This window comes from Galeopterus variegatus, unplaced genomic scaffold (genome assembly GCF_000696425.1).
Source record: "Galeopterus variegatus unplaced genomic scaffold, G_variegatus-3.0.2 Scaffold2261, whole genome shotgun sequence".
Classification (NCBI taxonomy): Eukaryota; Metazoa; Chordata; class Mammalia; order Dermoptera; family Cynocephalidae; genus Galeopterus; species Galeopterus variegatus.
In genome coordinates, this window is record NW_007728372.1 from 61535 (window position 1) to 79133 (window position 17599).

General features: G+C 47.8%; 1 protein-coding gene and 1 pseudogene across 1 annotated transcript; one reads left to right on the forward strand and one right to left on the reverse strand.

Annotated features, from left to right (window-relative positions):
- Positions 1 to 81: 81 nt before the first annotated feature.
- On the reverse strand, positions 82 to 4545 carry FICD (FIC domain containing). Its single transcript, XM_008581092.1, has 2 exons — positions 4095 to 4545; positions 82 to 2944 (listed from the first exon to the last, which is right to left on the reverse strand). Exons 1-2 carry the CDS (start codon positions 4393 to 4395, stop codon positions 1869 to 1871), a joined length of 1377 nt encoding a protein of 458 aa, XP_008579314.1. The 5' UTR covers positions 4396 to 4545; the 3' UTR covers positions 82 to 1868.
- Positions 4546 to 7513: 2968 nt separating this feature from the next.
- Positions 7514 to 17599, forward strand: part of LOC103597279 — a 149541-nt pseudogene continuing 139455 nt past the window's right edge.

The window sequence follows — 17599 nt, forward strand, 5'->3', positions numbered from 1 at the left end:
GGGCTAAGGTTCAGAATCCCACTCCCCCATCTTTATGACAAATGGGAACCTCTCTTGAATAAGACAGCAAAGTCTCAGATGTTTATGTGATAAAATACTTTATTACAATCAGTAATTTGTTAAAATAATATCCTTCACATATAGCTAAAGTGCAAATTCTCTCACTCTATAGTACAAAGCAAGCGCTTCTGTCAGACTTCCTTGGTATGCTTATAAAACCCAAACAATAGAAGAGTTAAGGTTTAAGAAATACCTTATGGCAGCATAAAAGTATGGAACATTTTTTATAAAGGTTTGAATAACTCATTTGAAGCCATGTCATACATCTTTTCACTTATTTTTCTTAACCTTTCAGAAAACTCTGAATGTGCTATTTATACTATTGAATAAGTGTATGAACATTTGCTACATCAGAGTAGTGACCTCATTACTGTGAGGAACTTAATCTTCAAATCAAAGAGACAACACTTTGTGTATGAGTATGCTCACCCTCATTCAAATACTGACAAAGTGCCCGTTCTAAGCATCACGGGCTCTGGCACTGGCAAAGGAACCTAAGGATTTCTGGCCATTCTCACTCTACATAGCAGCAGTCCTGTTGGCACTTGTGCCATGTATGACTGAAAGAGAAGATTCTACTCATAAGATGATGACTTGGAAACTTGGCTGTATTACATGTAACATTGTATTGTTTTACAAGGTGCTAGAAAAATAAGGCTACTCTGATGCAATCTCTTCTGCCTCCCCAGGGGAGCAGGACAGTACAGTGGCTGTGGGAAGTAGGGGTTGGGACAGGAGGTGGATGAAACTGCATAACAAAAGGGACACAACACACCCTGGCTGTGGTCAAAGGTTTTTACTTGGTTCAGGAGAGACTGGTGCTCTAATTCATTTTCAGAAATGTTTGGTTGGTGTTGATGTGGCATCTGTTTTCTCAGATGTTCTTTAACACCCACCTACAGAAAACTCAGGAGGGGGTGAGGACAGACTTGCCCACTTGCATACTACTCGGTTTGCAGCATGATGCAGTTGCTGGGTGACAAACCCAGAGACCTTTTACACAAAAAGAAACACCTGATCTGAGTTGTGGCAAATGAACAGCGAGAGAAATGTTGACACACAAAAAACCAGACTGTCCACCCCTCTATCCTTAATTAGAAAAATGGTTTTGATAAAGAAAAAGTAATAGCTTCTGGCACTAAAGTTTGCAAACTATGGCTCAGAGTATTTCTACAAATAAGCAAGATATCTTACTAGAAATGTCAACATTCATTTCATCTCTCAAAGCTTTGCTCTGTCAGTCAAAGTCACACACTAATCTCTTTGTAGGGGAGCAAAAACCTCTGAGAAAGCAAGCTTTCAATCGTTTCTCAAAACTGGGATGAGAAACCCAGACCAGGTTTTCCCCAGGAGTGCTGACTTCCCATTTAAAGTCAGAACCTTTCAGCCAGTTTCAGAGAAAGACTTGGTGGCTCTGGGCATTATCCCATAGCTCCTGGCCTCTCTGCCTCACCTTAGTGCAAATTCTGCTCCAGAACCTGTGTTCTGGTCACACAGGAGCACTGATGCCCCTAAAGCATGCTGGCACCACCATCTGAACAGTGGCACCAGCATGGACACAGCAGACACCACACATTTACTAGCTTGCTCAAAAGAAGAAAATAAATAACTTGGCTGAAATATAAATTATCTTAGAGACAAGGCTCAATAATTTAGTTTTTTTCTTTTTTTAACTAAAACAAAAACATTTGGAGGTAAAGAATGTTTAAGGTCACCTTTAGCTTTGGGAGATGACTAGGTTTCCAGAAATACTAAGTTCCTTTGATTCCCCCTCCGCCTCCCCTGTCACCAAGGGAGATTTTATAAGGTTAGGGCTTCACAGGAAGCGTCTCTTTGAAGCCAGAATGGTTGGGTTTGGCTTCTGGCAGCGCCACCGAGTACTCAGTTGTGGCAAAAAGCAGGGTGTCCAGGGTGGTCTCAGTACACTTGGCGATGAAGCGAATGAACGGCCTCACGTCGCCTTCATTGGCGACTTCCAACACGTGGTAATACTCGGATCTCTGCTCCTTGCGGATGGTGATAGGCGGGTAGCCTGCCTGCATCAGGATGAGGTTCATCAGCAGGCGAGACGTCCTTCCATTGCCGTCAATGAAGGGATGGATGTAAACGAGTTTATAATGGGCCAAGGCTGCAAACTCAACTGGGTGCAGGTTCATGGCGTCCTCAGAGTTGAGCCACTGCACAAACTCTTGCATCTGCTTTTCCACATCCTGAGGATGGGGAGGGATGTGGTGTCCGACCAGGACCTGTGTCATCCGAAACCTGCCGGCTTCTACGGGATCCACATACCCCAGCACCCGCCTGTGGATCTCCAACACGTCGCTGATGGTGACGGAGCCTATGCGGGAGACCAGGGTTGTGTTGATGTACTTCATGGCCGCATGCATGCCGATGACCTCGTTCTGCTCCTCCAGGCTTTTCCCTGGCACGGCGTAGCGGGTCTCCAGGATGTGCCTGATCTCCGACAGGGTGAGAGTGTTGCCCTCAATCGCGACCGTGTGGTAGATGTGATGGTAGTACGTCTCCTCCATGACCCTGCGCAGCGCAGAGTTGCCCTTGGGGATGGACATGACCTTTTTCACTTTGCTGTCGATGATACTGAAATACCTCTGGTCGATCTCCTCCACGAGCGGCAGCGTCCGGTCGCGGTTGACCAGCGCTTTCTCGTGGGAGGGAGAGATGGTCAGAGCTCTGGTGTACAAGTAATCGGCCTGGATGATGTCCTTGTCTTCTTCCGAGAAGATGCCAAACTCATTGAGTGCATCGACGAAGTCTGGGTCCATCTTGAGGGCATGCAAGAAGAGCTTGTGAGCTTTCTCCCGCTTGCCCTGGCGCTTCATTTCCAGGGCTTGGTTCAATGCTGCTTTGGCTTCCGACTTACCTGCTAGAAGACAGCCAAAGAAGCTTTGTCACGGGCAGGGTGTGGCAAAGGCTATGCTGGGGAGCTGTCACCTGGGCAGGTCTCCTGGGGGAATCCCTGGCCTTAGGGGGCTCGTTCCAGCCACACTGTATGTGCTCAACATGCCCAGTACCACTCTGTTCCTCACGGCCCCATGGAGTGGCATGCTGGTCACCATCTGTTTGTCCCTAGAGCCTGGGCTCCCTTGCCCCCTGACTTCTAACTGGGCATGGAAAGGTCTGGGCATTGATGAGGGTACTCCAAAAAGTTAATGGAAAGACTCATATTATCTTTTATTTCTATTTTTCCACAAACTTCTTGAAGTACTCTCCTCCCCCACCCTCCATGCTGTGCTGCTGTCCTGATGGCTGTCTTCCTCTGTGGCCGCTGCTCCCTACAGGTGGCCCTCTCCTGCATCTTCTCCAGGTTGTCCCATTCCGGTGATGGTGGTCCCTGCTCCCTCCTTCAGGCCTAGGGTGTTAATGGCTCCCCCCTTGTGCTAGTCCTTGGGGACTTCACCATTCCTAGATTGTTCTTTCATTTTTTTTAACCCAGCGGTTCAATTTTGCTGCCAGGGGACATGCGGCAATGTCTGGAGACATGTTTAAATGTTACCACTGGGAGGTGAGGGACATCTTGTGGGTGGAGGCCAGGGATGTTGCTCAGCATGGACAGAGCACAGGACAGCACCCACCACAGCAGCCTCTCAGGAGGAGGTGGGGAGAGCCTGCTCTGGATCTAGCCCTCCTTTCCAGCTCCATCTGGACCAGCTGAGTGTCAGCCACACACACTCAACTTCGAGTTACTCGAATGCCCCAGGGCTGTCTCTTCCCTCTGGTCTCTGCCAGAGCACTATTCCCCTCAGGCCCTTCTCCTTGGATCACTTCTACTTACAGTTGGGTCTCAGCCCAGGCAGCACTTGCTCCAGGGAGACTTCCCGGTACGCTCCTACAGCCCTCTGTGCTTCCCCATCACCACTCTTGTGAAGCTTTGTTTTGGTCACCTGTCAGCTTGTCTAGGCTGGGACCTCAGGGCTGACTGTACTACCTGAGCCCTGCACACAGGACACACCAGGCACCCTATAAATATCTGTCGAATTAACAAACGTTGAGGGTTGATGGCCAGTCTCTCTTACCTGGAGAGGCTTTGGTCTTGACCACCAGCAGTGCCACATCCCTGGAGGTGACACTGAGCTCTGTGGACGGGCTGGTGCACTTGGTGACGGCATGCTGTGCCCTGTGCAATGTGCTTCTGAGCAGGTAGAAGCCTTTGAGCATGGCCAGGCACTGTTCCTCCATGGCCCCCAGTGGCAGCAACAGAGCCAGTAGGGACCCCAGCACCATGCTCAGCAGTGTCACCCACAGGAGGCGACCCCAGACCGAGACCCATTTTGGTTCTGTCACTGCCATCACCGAAGCCATCGGCATTAGTGTCATCTGGACTCAGGGGTGGGCCCCTTGCACATGTCCACAGTTAACAGAGAGAGCAGGATCTGCAAGGAACCAAGAGTTGCAGATGAGGCAGGCCATGGAACGTTTAGGGTACAGTGTGACTTCAGCTGGGAAGACGGCCTTGGAGAACCCCCACACCTTGAATTCACTAGAGACCAGGGAGTGGGGGCAAAGCAAGGAGTGGATGTAACTGGGGGAGGAGCCAGCCTGGGAGCTGGGAGGATTGGTGCCACTACCAGGGCAGTGAGACTGTGAAAAGTAATGCTGCCACTGCCCAACATTTATTGAACACTTACTATGTGCTAGGCCCAGGGCTAAGCACTAAGCCCCTCTCATGTATTATCTCCCACAATCTTCAACAGTAACCTGAGGAGGTATTGTTATCACCCCTCTCTCCAAATGAGGAAACTGAGGCTCAGAGAGGTGAAGTCCTTTGCTCAAAGTTGCCCAGTAAGTAAATGACAGTCTTAGGACTTGAACTCAGGAGCTCCATGGCTCGCTCTAGTGTCCCCTCTTTACCACAAATTTCTGTGGCCTCTGACACTGGGTGTTCAGGGCACAAATGAGACAGACACACCCACACACCCACCCACCCACCCACCCCTGCCATGGCAGTTCTGAGGTCCATTTTTTGATAAGTACAACTGTTTGGAGGCCTAATGTATTGCCACATGGGTGGCCACTTCTAACTACCCTCACCCTGATATTCAGCCACAACGCCCAGAATGCCATTCCCCTCTCTAGCCTTCTTTTCCTGGCCTGTCCAGCAGGGGTCCCACCGAGGGGCTGAGCATCCCAAGCATCTCAGGAAGCATTCAGGCTGTGGGCCAGAGTGGGTGACAGCTTGATCTCAATGACAACAGGCGGCAGGTGCTTGGGGACACAGTGGGAGTGGAGGGGCCAGGTATGCATGTACCATTATGCTAACAATAAGCATTTATTGGGCAACTACGGTGTGCTAGGCACTGAGCTGAGGGCTAGCCATGCAGCACCTCATTTAATCCTCACTCCACCCTATGAAGGAAGAGCCACCCCTAGCTCCATTTCAGAGAGAAACTAAGAGACAGAGAGCGAAGTTAAATTCCAGAAGACCCACAGGGGGTAAACAGAGGCATCAGGAATGATACCCCAGTGCATCTGAGTCAAGAGTCCTCAGGTTCTCACCTATACCGCAAGGCCTGTGCACCTGCTCTGGGCTGCTCCTGACCCAGAAATGACTGATTAGGTTTCTGGTCGCTCAGGGCTTAGAGTCTAATGGAGCAGCCCAGCTCGTTGCCACAGAACGTCTGAAATGACACCCTTATGGGGGTACGGGAGGCTGTGGGTGACTGCTTCGTCCAGGTGGTCTGGGCGGGCTTCCCGAGTCAGGCTCCTCGACGGGGCTGCAAAGGCAAGGAGGGTCCGTCGCTGCCAGGGGTGAGTGCGGGGGAAGGAGTGCGTTCCGGGAGGTGCGAGTCTCTCACCCCTCATTTCCCTAGAAAGGGGGAAACTGAGGCCCCAGAGGCGAGGAAACTGTTCTAAGGTCACTCTGCGGAGCCGCCCCTTTTCAAACCGCGCCCAAGGCTCCCGCCCCCGCCGCACCCTCCCCGGCTCGCTGCTCCCGAGCCCCTCGGGCTTGCCCCCTCCTCACCGCGCGCGGCCGAAGAGCCCTCCCGACGCCTTCCCCCCGCTCGCAGATACCACGGCCGCCGGCTCCCGGGACCTCCTCAGCCGCCGGCCTTCTGGCCCCACCCTCAGCGACTCGCCATTGGACGGTCCGCCGCCCTCGTCGCGGCGGATTGGCTTTTCCCGCTTGTCCGTCCCTCGCATTTCCGGGTTTTCTCGTCTGCGTCTGCTTCCCCGGGAAAGACGCGCCGTGGGCCACTCCCATTGGCTGTCTCTTGAGCCGATCTCGTGGCTGTAGTAACCAATAAGCAACCGGAGAGGCGGGCCCTAGGCTGCAGGCCGGAGGAGCGGGTGCGGAAAATGCGGCGCGTGGGATGGATTTGGGGCGCGGTAGGTGGCGGGCGGGAAACTCGCATTTCCACCTTCCTGGTACTGCTGTCCTTCCTCAGGTCTTCTCAACCCGGGGCCGCTCTCGTGTGCATCTCCTGGGGTGTAAAATGAGGCTGCTGATGGTTTTTGCCTTTCCACCCTGCTAATATTGACTTCACAGCCCGTTAGCCTCCGCCCTGTGGTGCCGGGTTTGCCTTTTCCCTTCTGTCCTCCTCTCTGTCTCTTTTCCTCCCTAACTTTTTAATTCGCACCCTCTCGAGAAGGGCCCGGCGGGTTCTTTTGGCTTCCCAGAGGGATAAAAGATTTTTTTCTTGAAGCAGAGAGCTGAAACCTCCATCTTAATCCCCCAATACTGAAATTAAACATTTAGGGACGTGCTCCAGAAACACTAAGCATTAGGATGTTAGCAGTGCGAAATTCTTGAGTCAGAGACACCTGGGCTCAAATTCAGACTTTGCTATTTACTGTCTGTGTGACCTTGAGCAAGTTACTCAGAGCCTCAGTTTCCCCATCTGTAAAATGACGACAAACAGCCTACCTCGCTTTTGCCCTCAAGTTCGGGATTCACAGAAGGTTTCATGCTTCAAAATCTGAATTCCTCCATAATGCCTACTCCCCTTGGAGGCAGTACCAGGAGGTGGTTGGGGGTGGTTGTGGGTGTCACTGTTGGAGCCACACAGCCCCAAGTTCAAATCCCAGCTCTGCCACTTGCAAACTGAATTACGTTCAGCAGGTGACCTGATCACGCTGATCCCCTGTTTGCTTTTCTCTAAGTCAGGGATCATATGATGGCAGCACCTACCCATAGGGTTTTGTATGAGGGCAAAGTGAGATCCTATGTGTTGGCGCAGAGCAAATGCTTGATAAGTATCAGCCGTTGCGATTATTTCTAGAAAATACACCAAGTCATTGCTGCTTTGTTATCCACAGAAGAAAGTGCCAGAGCTGTGAGTTGCTCCAACTACTGGGGAGAAACCCATGGCACCTTGTGTAGGTCTCATTCTGATTCCAGTTCAGGGAAACTGTTGACCCACAGAACAAAACAAGTGTCCAAGCCCAGGCCAGAGTTGGGACTAATGACCAGAGGCATGCTGTCACGAAGGACACCATGGGGGACATAGCAAGGTGAGGGACCAAACAGCTTTGGCCTTTACCTGTTGGGCTCCCTGTTTATATTTTGTAACTGGCCCCCATTTTCCTCCACTCCCAGCCCTCAGCATGGAGTGTGACGCTTAGCTGATGCTCAAGAAATTTTTGACTTGAATTGAGTATGGAGTACCTGGAGCAGGACAAACCGTAGAGTTTTTAAGAAGCAAAATCAGGATGGTGGCTATTTTGGCAGCTTCTTGTTTCTAATCTTTTGAACAAAGGTCTTGAATATTGTTCTCTCAGAGTCTTTGGAATTTCATTTCTGATGGCCCAAGTAGTAATGTCATTGTAAAACCCTTCCCCAGAGGGGCCTGCCGTGCAACAGTTTATGGGAGACAGTTATAGTAGAAGACAGCAGGTCCCACCACTCACTAGCTGGGTGACCTTGAGCAGGCTACTTCCCCTCACTGAGCTGGGTACCACTGGGCTTGTGGATTCTGTCACACCCAGGCATAAACTGATGTAATCACCAGCCTATAAGGGCAGCCTCCTCTCTCTATTCTTTCTTAGGACACAGTGTAAACTCTTTAATGAGCTTAGGCCGCGGGTAGCAAATCCAGAAGCTACACAGGAGTCACTAATGAGTAAGACTGTGTCTTAGTCTGTTTTCTGTTGCTGATAACAGAATAGCTGAAACTGGGTAATTTGTAAAGTAACAGAATTTATTTCTTACAGTTTTGGAGTCTGGGAAGCCCACGGTCCAGGGGGTGCATCTGGTGAGGGCCTTCTTTGTGGGAAGTCTACAGAGTCCCATGGCAATGCAGACAGTCACATGGCGAGAGGGCAAGAGCATTTGAATGTGCCCACTTGCTCTCTTTATAAAGCCAGGAGTGCCACTCCCTGATAACCACTAAACCATTAACCCGTGAACGGATTAATCCATTCATGAGGACAGAGTCCTCATGATCCAGTCACCTCCCAAAGGTCCCACCTTCCAAAATACCATAGTCTGATTTCCCACCCTCTTAACACTTATGAGGATCAAGCTTCAATGAGTTTTGGAGTGACATTCAGCCCACAGCAAATTGCCTGGGTGTATTCAATAGGGAGAGGTGGGGAGTGTGGCACATTTGAGAACACATGCCTTGTCCAAAGTGGGCAGCAGCTTCTTAGCTGTAGCCCACGTTTATTATGCTAGGATGCAGTCTGAAAGTTGACAGATTTTTCCAATTGTTCAAAAGAAATGTCAGTTCTAGATTTTTAAGCAAAATCTCCAGATTTTTAAACAGTTGGCATGTCTGCCTGCCGGCTACAGAGGGCTGCCAGATTGTAATCTCTGTTTTAGGCTTTTAAGATGGGCAGGGGAAGGTGGCAGGGAACACAGTGAAGAAACACCATAAATGACTCTCTCAGCAAATGATCCCGCCACTGTTTGTGAACACTAGGGGGCAGTATTCACCTGGCATCGCTTCCTGCATTCAATCCCCTTGTCAGGCGATTACACTCAATTTTCTTTCTCGACATTGTCTGCATTCCGCTGTGTTGAATGCACAAAATATGGTCCCTGAAGCGACATTGAAAAGTTGGCTTTCTTCATCTTAAGCATTCTGTATTAGGTGGAAATTGCCTTCCTGTGGCCCACGGAGGAGTTTTCTAAAAGATTACCTCGACACATGACAAAGAACCTGGAAAGTGGCTGCATGGGAAATGTGTCCATTATGCAAAAGAAAAGAAAACAAAACAAACCCTCTGCATCTTTAAGGAACAGTAGTCAAGCGCTTCTTGCAGGCAGTCAGATTCTATTGCTTAGGAAAAACGAAACTCCCCATCTTGAGGCTATATTGTGTTGGGCTGTCTCCAGAATGACTCAACTTCATTGAAACGAAAACACATCACACCTGTTTTTGCCTACTCACTGCCGGGTTTCTCTCCTCCTCCTGTCTGCCTGGGTTTTTTTTTTTTTTTCTCCTTCTAAGCTAATGCTGCTGCAGAAGAGACCCCCAGCAGCCTTTCTCCAGGCTATCGATCAGTCCTAATTACACATACCCAGTTCTCCTTCTAAGCTAATGCTGCTGCAGAAGAAGAGACCCCCAGCAGCCTTTCTCCAGGCTATCGATCAGTCCTAATTACACATACCCAGTGGGCTCAGGCCCAGTTTCTTAGGCATCCTCAAGAGACACGGTTTTGGGACCTCATGTGGATGCCCCTGTGCTGATGTCTTCTTAGGCCTCAGGATGGTTCTTTTGTGAAATGGTGTCAAATTGATTCTCATCCATATTTTAGAACTCGGACATGCAAATAAGTTGTTTTCACAGCAAATTGTTTGGGGAAACGATCCTTCTTTTAACTGCTTTTTTCTTGTTAAATAACCAACTATTTCATTTCCTAAAAGCAAGATGAGATCATTATAGATAAAAGGCACACACACAAAATACTCATGACAATTTTACTAGATATTTTTCTATGCACATCTATTTTTATTATTTTTTTTATGGACACAGTAATTGTACATATAAATGGGGTACAATGTATTATTTGGACACGTGTACAATGTGTAATGATCATATCAAGGTAATTAGCATATCCATCATCTCAAACATTTGTCATTTCTTTGTGTTGGGAACATTCAAAGCCCTTTTTTCTAGATATCTGAAATTATACAATAAGTTGGTATTAGCTATAGTCACCCTACAGTGCAGTAGACCACTAGAACTCACTCCTTAGCCTATCTAGCTGTAATTTTGTATCTGTCAAACAACCTCTCCCTAACTTGTCTGCACCCATCCTTCCCAGTTCGACTGTCTACTTCTTTGAGATCAAAATGTTTTTAACTTCCACATATGAGTGAGAACATGTGGTATTTATCTTTCTGAGCCTGGCTTATTTTGCTTAACATATATCCTCCAGGCTCATCCATGTTGTTGCAAGTGACAGGATTTCATTCTTATTTATGGTGGAATAGTATTCCACTGTGTATATATACCACGTTTTCTTTATCCACTCATCTGTTGATGGGCACTTAGGTTGATTCCACGTCTTGGCTATTGTGAATAGTGCTGCAATAAACATGGGGGGTGCAGGTAGCCCTCCGACATACTGATTTCCTTTCCTTTGGATATGTACTGAGTAGTGGGACTGCTGGATCATATGGTAGTTCAACCTGTAGTTTTCTGAGAAAGCTCAATACTGTTTTTCATAATGGTTGTACTAGTTTACATTCGTACTAACAGTGTATAAGAGTTCCCTTTTCTCCACATCCCACATCTGTTTTTAAATGGTGAAATATTTCAGACATCCAAAAGGCACAGATAATATAATGGGTACCTGGGTGCCTGCCACCCAGTTTAAGAGGTACCATGTTATGAAAGCACTGAAGCCCCATGGCCCCTTCCTCCATTACACACCCTTCCCTCCCTCCCAGAGGTAATCACCATCTTGAATTGGATGCTGTTGTCCCATGCATGGCTTTTGGCTTTATCTGTATGTATATATTCTTAAATAATATAGAACAGTGTTCTGCATGACTGTCCACATTACGTACACTCTATGTATCTGTATTAGCCAGGATTCTCCAGAGAGAGGGAGCCAATGGGATATGTATATTGATATATGAGAGGGAATTTATTAGGGGAATTGGCTTATGCAATTATGAAGGCCAAGAAATCCCACAATAGGCTGCCCGCAAACCGGAGGCTCTGGATACCAGTAGTGTGGCTCAGTCCAAGTCCGAAAGCCAGGAAAACTGATGGCCTAAATCTCAGTCAGTGTCCAAAGGCCTGAGAGCTGGCAGTGCCGCTGGTGTAAGTCCTGGAACCGAAAGGTTGAAGAGCCTTGAGCTCTGATGCCCATGGACAGGAGAGAAGAAGTGTGTATCCCAGCTCCAGCAGATAGAGAGGTACATTCACCTTTCTTGTGTTTTTGTTCTCTCTGGGCCCCCAGCAGATTGGCTGGTGCCCGCTCATATCGAGGGTGGATCTTCCCCACCCAGTCCACTCAGGGTCTCATGCCAATCTCCTTTGGAAACACCCTTACGGGCACACCCCAAAATAATGCTTTACCACATTTCTAGGTTTTCTTAATCTAGTCAAGTTGATGCCAAAAATTAACCATCACTGTATCCTTCTGCATTTTTTTGGTTCAGAATTATATTTTAGAGATTTACATTGATACACATAGCTCTGATTCATTAATTTTATACTGCTGTGTAGTATTCCATTTACAATTTATTTCCCACTTACCTGATGGGCATTTGGATTGTTTCCAGTCTTTCCCTATTACAAAAAGCACTGCAGAAATTATTTTTTAAAATAATTAATTAATTATTATTATGTTTTCATTCTAAGGTGTTGCAGAGCAGATGAGGCGGAGCAGGGGGAAGAGGGGAGGGGGAGGGGAAGGGGGATGAAGGAGGGGGAAGGGACCGGATTCTTCTCTGGCCTGGTTGCAGACGGCAGGGGAGTGTGGCTGAGGCCTGTGGCCTCTCCCCCACTTTGGCTTGGGAGCCTGGGGGGCTTCCAATGGTGACTCAGTCATTGCTGGGCTGGATGCAGAAGTCAGGGAGGCATGGCTGAGGCCTTTGGCCACACCCACCCCACTCGGGAGCCTGGGGGGCTTCCAGTGGCAGCTCAGTTGTCACTGGGCTGGATGTGGATGTTGGGGGAGTGTGGCTGAGGTCCTTGAACCCCTCCCCACCCGGCTCAGGAGTCTGGGGGGGCTTCTAGTTCTTCTAGGTGTTCCAGGTGTTCGTCACTGGTATTAGACCTTTACTGATTAATATCAGAACTATGTCTCTGATCTGTGGGTACTTTGTTTTTTCTTTCAGTTCTGCGTTGGATTATTAGCTACTCCCATCACTTAAATTCTACAGTGGAACTAATTTGTTGTCCTTTGCTTACTTCTCAATTGGGGGAACTTCCTGTGGGGACCAGCACTTGAGCTCTGTGGTTGAGCTAAATTGCTGCTTTGCTTCTGATTCCCTGGGGAAGGCTTTTTTGCAGCTCAGGTTTTAATTGTTGACCTTTTAAGCACATCCAGGTCTTCTGAGGTCTTATACTCCAGGATTGTGTGGTCTGGATCCAAGTCTTTTCAGCAAGAAGGCTTTTTTGCAGCTCAGGTTTTAATTGTTGACCTTTTAAGCACATCCAGGTCTTCTGAGGTCTTATACTCCAGGATTGTGTGGTCTGGATCCAAGTCTTTTCAGCAAACTGCTCTCCTGCAGTTCTATATTTCTGACCAGTCTACAATGAGTGGGCCTGTGCTGATTGGGGGGCAGATCAGCTGTCCATGCTGTGCGCCAGTGTTCCTCCTGTGGGCCCGTCTCCTCCACCCCCTGCACTCCAAACACTTCCCATGGTACAGGCCATGCACCAATTCCTTGCGATAACTCACTGGCCTCTGAGTGGCCCCTTTTTTTCAGTTATCTGTGGCCCCTCATTCCTGTGTGGGTCCACAGGAACCCATTTAGTGGTCTTGCTGTCCTGGGATCCACCAAGGCCCTCTTCTCCCCTGCAGATTCCAAGCAACATCACACAAAGGGCACAGATGTGGCTTTTGCCAGCTCCTGCTCCCTGTGCTTACCAGGGCCAGCCTTGAAGTGGTTTGGACTCGAAACAGTTGGAGTGGTCCTTTCTCTCATCACAGCTTCTCCTGACTTCATGAACTCCGTAGGTCTCTTCTCCTCTTTACCTGAGCTCTAGTGGCCCCAGCTTGGCAGTCGTTGCTATTTAATAGTTGTATATTGATCAATTGTGGGAGAGGGTGACACTGGGGACCGTATATTCCACCATCTTAATTGGAAGTCCTGAAGTGAAATGCATGTATGACTTTTGGGCATGTGTGTGGGAGTTTCTCTAGGGCAGAGTTTCTCAAAGAATCATCTTGGAAAGAAGGAAGGAAAGAAAGACCATAGAGATGCGTTGGACTAGCGGAGGGAGAGAACATACCTAGGGTTACAAAGTGGAGTGGGGGAAAAGGGGATGGGGAGGGAGGTCAGGGATAATTGGGTGGGGGACATGGGGTATAATCGCAATTTGTGGTAATGGGCATGCTGCCAGTATGGATCTGGCCATCACATCTTGGGCACGAGGGGTGACAATCAACTTTGTATCTACGAATATTCATAACCAATAAAAAAAAAAAAAAGAGAAAAAAAGAAAAGTGCCTAGAAAAAAAATAAAAAGATTCATCTAAGGAGCTTTTACATAAACACTCACACCAGAGCCCTGCTCCAGACCAATGAAATCTTCTGACCTCTCTGATCCTCCTGTATCTTAGCTTTAAGTGAAAGTAATTGTACCCACCACACTATCTCATTATTGGTAGTGGTAACTACGATTTACTGAGCACTAACTGTATGCTAAGTAATCTATAGGCATTAGGTATTATTTTATTGAAATTTTGTAACAATGCCATGAGGTAGATATTATTAAACCCACTTTATGGAAGGTGAAACTGAGGCTCAGAGAAATTAGGTAATTAGAATGAGGTTATACAACAAGCAAGGTGGCAGAACCAGGGTTCACAACTGGTTTTCCTGACTCAAAACTTATGTTTTTAACCACTGTGAAACCCCAAGATTTCAGAGATGGCAGGTTACATTTTAATTCCTCAGTTTTAGAGATGGGGAAACTGAGGCTGATAGAGGGTAAGGATAGAGCTGGGATGCAAATCCACATCTCTAGACTCCCTATCCATCAACACATCACTTTCTTATGTAAAAATGCTTTGGGGGGCAGGGGGAGGAGCAGGGAGGGAAAATCTTAATAAAGTCAACTTTTCTTCTCAAGACAGTTTCCGGGCATCTGTGTTCACTCTATGTCTGTCACCCATTACTGTGAAACAAGTAACTCCAGCGTAAAACAACAATAAACCTTTATTACCTCACATATTTTGTAGGGATCAAGAATCCAGAAGCAGGGGCTGGCTGGTTAGCTCAGTCGGTTAGAGCACGGCCTTGTAACACCAAGGTCGTGGGTTCAGATCCCCACACTGTCCAGCTGCAAAAAAAAAAAAAAAAAAAAGAATCCAAAAGCAGCTTAGCTGGATGGTCAGGATGTTGTGTGGGACTTCAGTCATCTGAAGGCTTGACTGGGGTGGAAGGATTCATTTCTGAGGTGGCTCACTCACATGGCTGGGGGTGGGGGGCTTAGTTCTTCTCCATGTGGATCAATCCATAGGGCTGCTTGAGTGTCCTCTCAACATGGTGGCTGGCTTCTCCCATCATGAATGGTCCAAAAGTGTGATGTCTTTTATGAACTATCTTCAGAAGTCACACTGTGCTGTACTCTGTTGACCACAACGCAGATCAACCTTGGTACTACGTGGGAGGGGGCTACATAAAGCTCACCAGGAGATGAGGGTCGTCAGGGCCATCTTGGAGTCTGCCTGTCCTATGCCCACTGCCCCTTCCTTCCTTAGTCTCAACAATTCTTTCAAACAGCTCGACAGCATGGACTTCAGGTCCCCTGGGCCTCCTGTGGCTGAGTCTTCAGGGGCCTTGAGGCAGAGAGCTCTTGCTGGAGTGAGACTCATCCGTGCCAACAGTGGTTTTCCAGTTTCTTCCTGCCTTTCCCTCAGCTGTTTAGTGCGTGCTTGCTAGCTGTACTACTCTAACTGGCCCAAGAAGACTCCTACTCCTGCTTAAAAATATGGTCGTGTTGATATGGAGACCGACTCAGGTGCTCAATATGCTGTTTTAGATCACAGCCTCTAAAAGCTGTGACAAACACCTTCTCCTCTTCCTATATGGGGACAGTGACTCTGGTTGGCCACTGGGTCAGGATGGAGTGGGGACCCAGAGGAGCCACCGCATACCTCCCCTTCTTCAATTTTACTGATTCACTCGATTCAAGGCAGCCATGCCCTAGGGGGCTGCTGCCCAGAGGGGCTGTGGACCTCCCAGGGTCCAGATCACAGTCCCTTCTGATGCACCCCAAAAGCTTTGGGTGGAAGCTCTCTGTTGCCATAGTAACATGGACACATGGAAATTGACATGGGTGCCTGTCTAGCCAAGAAAACCAAGCTTTTAATACTCCTTTCCCTCTTTTAAATAGATGAGAATTCCTAGGAGGGCTTTGGACGGACATCAAAGGGTCTATTTCGGTGCTGAGAAAATGCTCTTTAAAAAATTACTGTGAAATGAACACAGCCCTAAGCAGAGAGATGGGGTGGCACTTTGGAGTTCTTAGAGGAACTGGAGAAATAAGTATAAAGCCAAGGCTTTTTTTTTTTTTTTTAAATAATAGCTTTATTGAGATATAATCCACATACCACACAATTCACCCGTTTAAAGCGTACAACTCAGGGGTTTCTAGTACATTCACACAGTTGTGCAACCATCCACAATTTTAAAACATTTTCATTACCCCCAAAAGAAACCCAGTACCCTTTAGCAGTCATTTCCCGTTTCTCCCTAGCCCTCCCTCAGCCCCTGGCAATCTATTTTCTGTCTATATAGATTTCTCTATTCTGGAGGTTTCCTATAAATGGAATCATACAATATGTGGTCCTTTGTGAGTGGCTTCTTTCAGCATTTTTATTCCTTGCCCCCTTAAGGTTTTCTATATTTTCTCCGGCAAAGGTGTTTCCTTTCTCTTCTAGAACAATTCATTGGCTGGGGTGCAGCTGCAAAGTTAGCCCACAGACTTGAGACAGATGCAAGAGAGCAGAATCCTCCCAGGCCTCCAACCTGGCCTGACTTGTTCCTTCTCAAGCCTTCCTGGGGGCTCAGAGACTGTGGTGGGACAAGTGGACCTTTAGGAGCATGGCTGGCTAGGTGTCACACTGGTGCTGAGCTGACATGCTTCCCATGACTTCCTTTTTGGGGAGAATTATAATTGCTAATAGCAGAAGCTTACCAGGTGCCAGGCATCATGCTAGAAGTGTCCCATGAGTTAAGATTATCTTATTGGTACAGACCCTTTTTTTCCCTCTCTCTCTCTATGGGATTATCTAAAATGCCACCTCTTTAACTTCATGCAAATGTTTTGCTGAAGCTATAACGTGGGTCATTTTTCTATTTTTCAGCCATCGATAACGCATATGGAAATAATCTTACTCTTCACCCTCTGCTATTCTAGATGTTTTACTTGTTTATTTTTTATATAAATTGTCTCTGCCGCCCTTTTCCCCCATAAGCTCCACAGGGGCAGGGATTTGTGTTTTGCTGTTAGAACCCCAGTGCCTGATGCTGGCAGGTCATAGGAGGGTAATCAGTGTTGGTTGAATGAACGAATGCATGACTGTTGAATCCTCCTGACACCTCAGGAGGTAGGTAGTGTTATGAGACTCATTTTACAGATGAAGGAACAGAAGTGAAGTGACTTGTCAAAGGCCATCCAGCCTCTATGGGGTGGAGCTGAGATTTGAACCAAGGAAGTGGGTGCCAGAGCTGTGGAGCACTCTACTATGTATGAATATGTGTCATGGGCTGAATCATAGCACCCCAAAAGATGGTGAAGTCCTACTCACCAGGACCTGTAAATGGGACCTTATTTGGAAATGGGGTCTTTGCAGATGATCGAGTTAAGATGCAGTCATTAGGGTGGGCTCTCATCCAACATAACTGTGTCCTTATGAGAAACGGAAACTTGGACACAGACAGACACATGCGGAAGGAAAACTATGTGAAGACCTGGGGAGAATATGGCCATCTGCAAGCCGAGGAACGCCCGAGGCCCCCAGAAGTCAGGAGAGAGGCATGGAACAGATGCTCCCTTGTGGTCCCCAGAAGGAACTAACCCTGCCCACACCTTGATTTCGGGCTTCTGGCCTCCAGAACAGTGAGGCAATACATTTCTGTTCTAAGCCACCCGGTTTATGACACTTTGTTACAGCAGCTCTAGGAAGGAAACACAGTGTATGCATGTGCCCCCAGGTGTGTGTGTCCTACTTGTGTGCACTGAGTCTCCACAAACCTCTTTTACCTACGGAGGTGGGAAGAGCCCAAGAAGAACAAGATAAGTCATTTTTGAAGATATCATTAAGTCCCACATTTGTTTTGAGGATTGTTTCCATTTCCATGCATAATAAGTCACCCCCAAACTTAATGGCTTCAAATAACAACAATGAATGTGCGATTTGGGCAGGGCTTAGTGGGGTCAGCTTG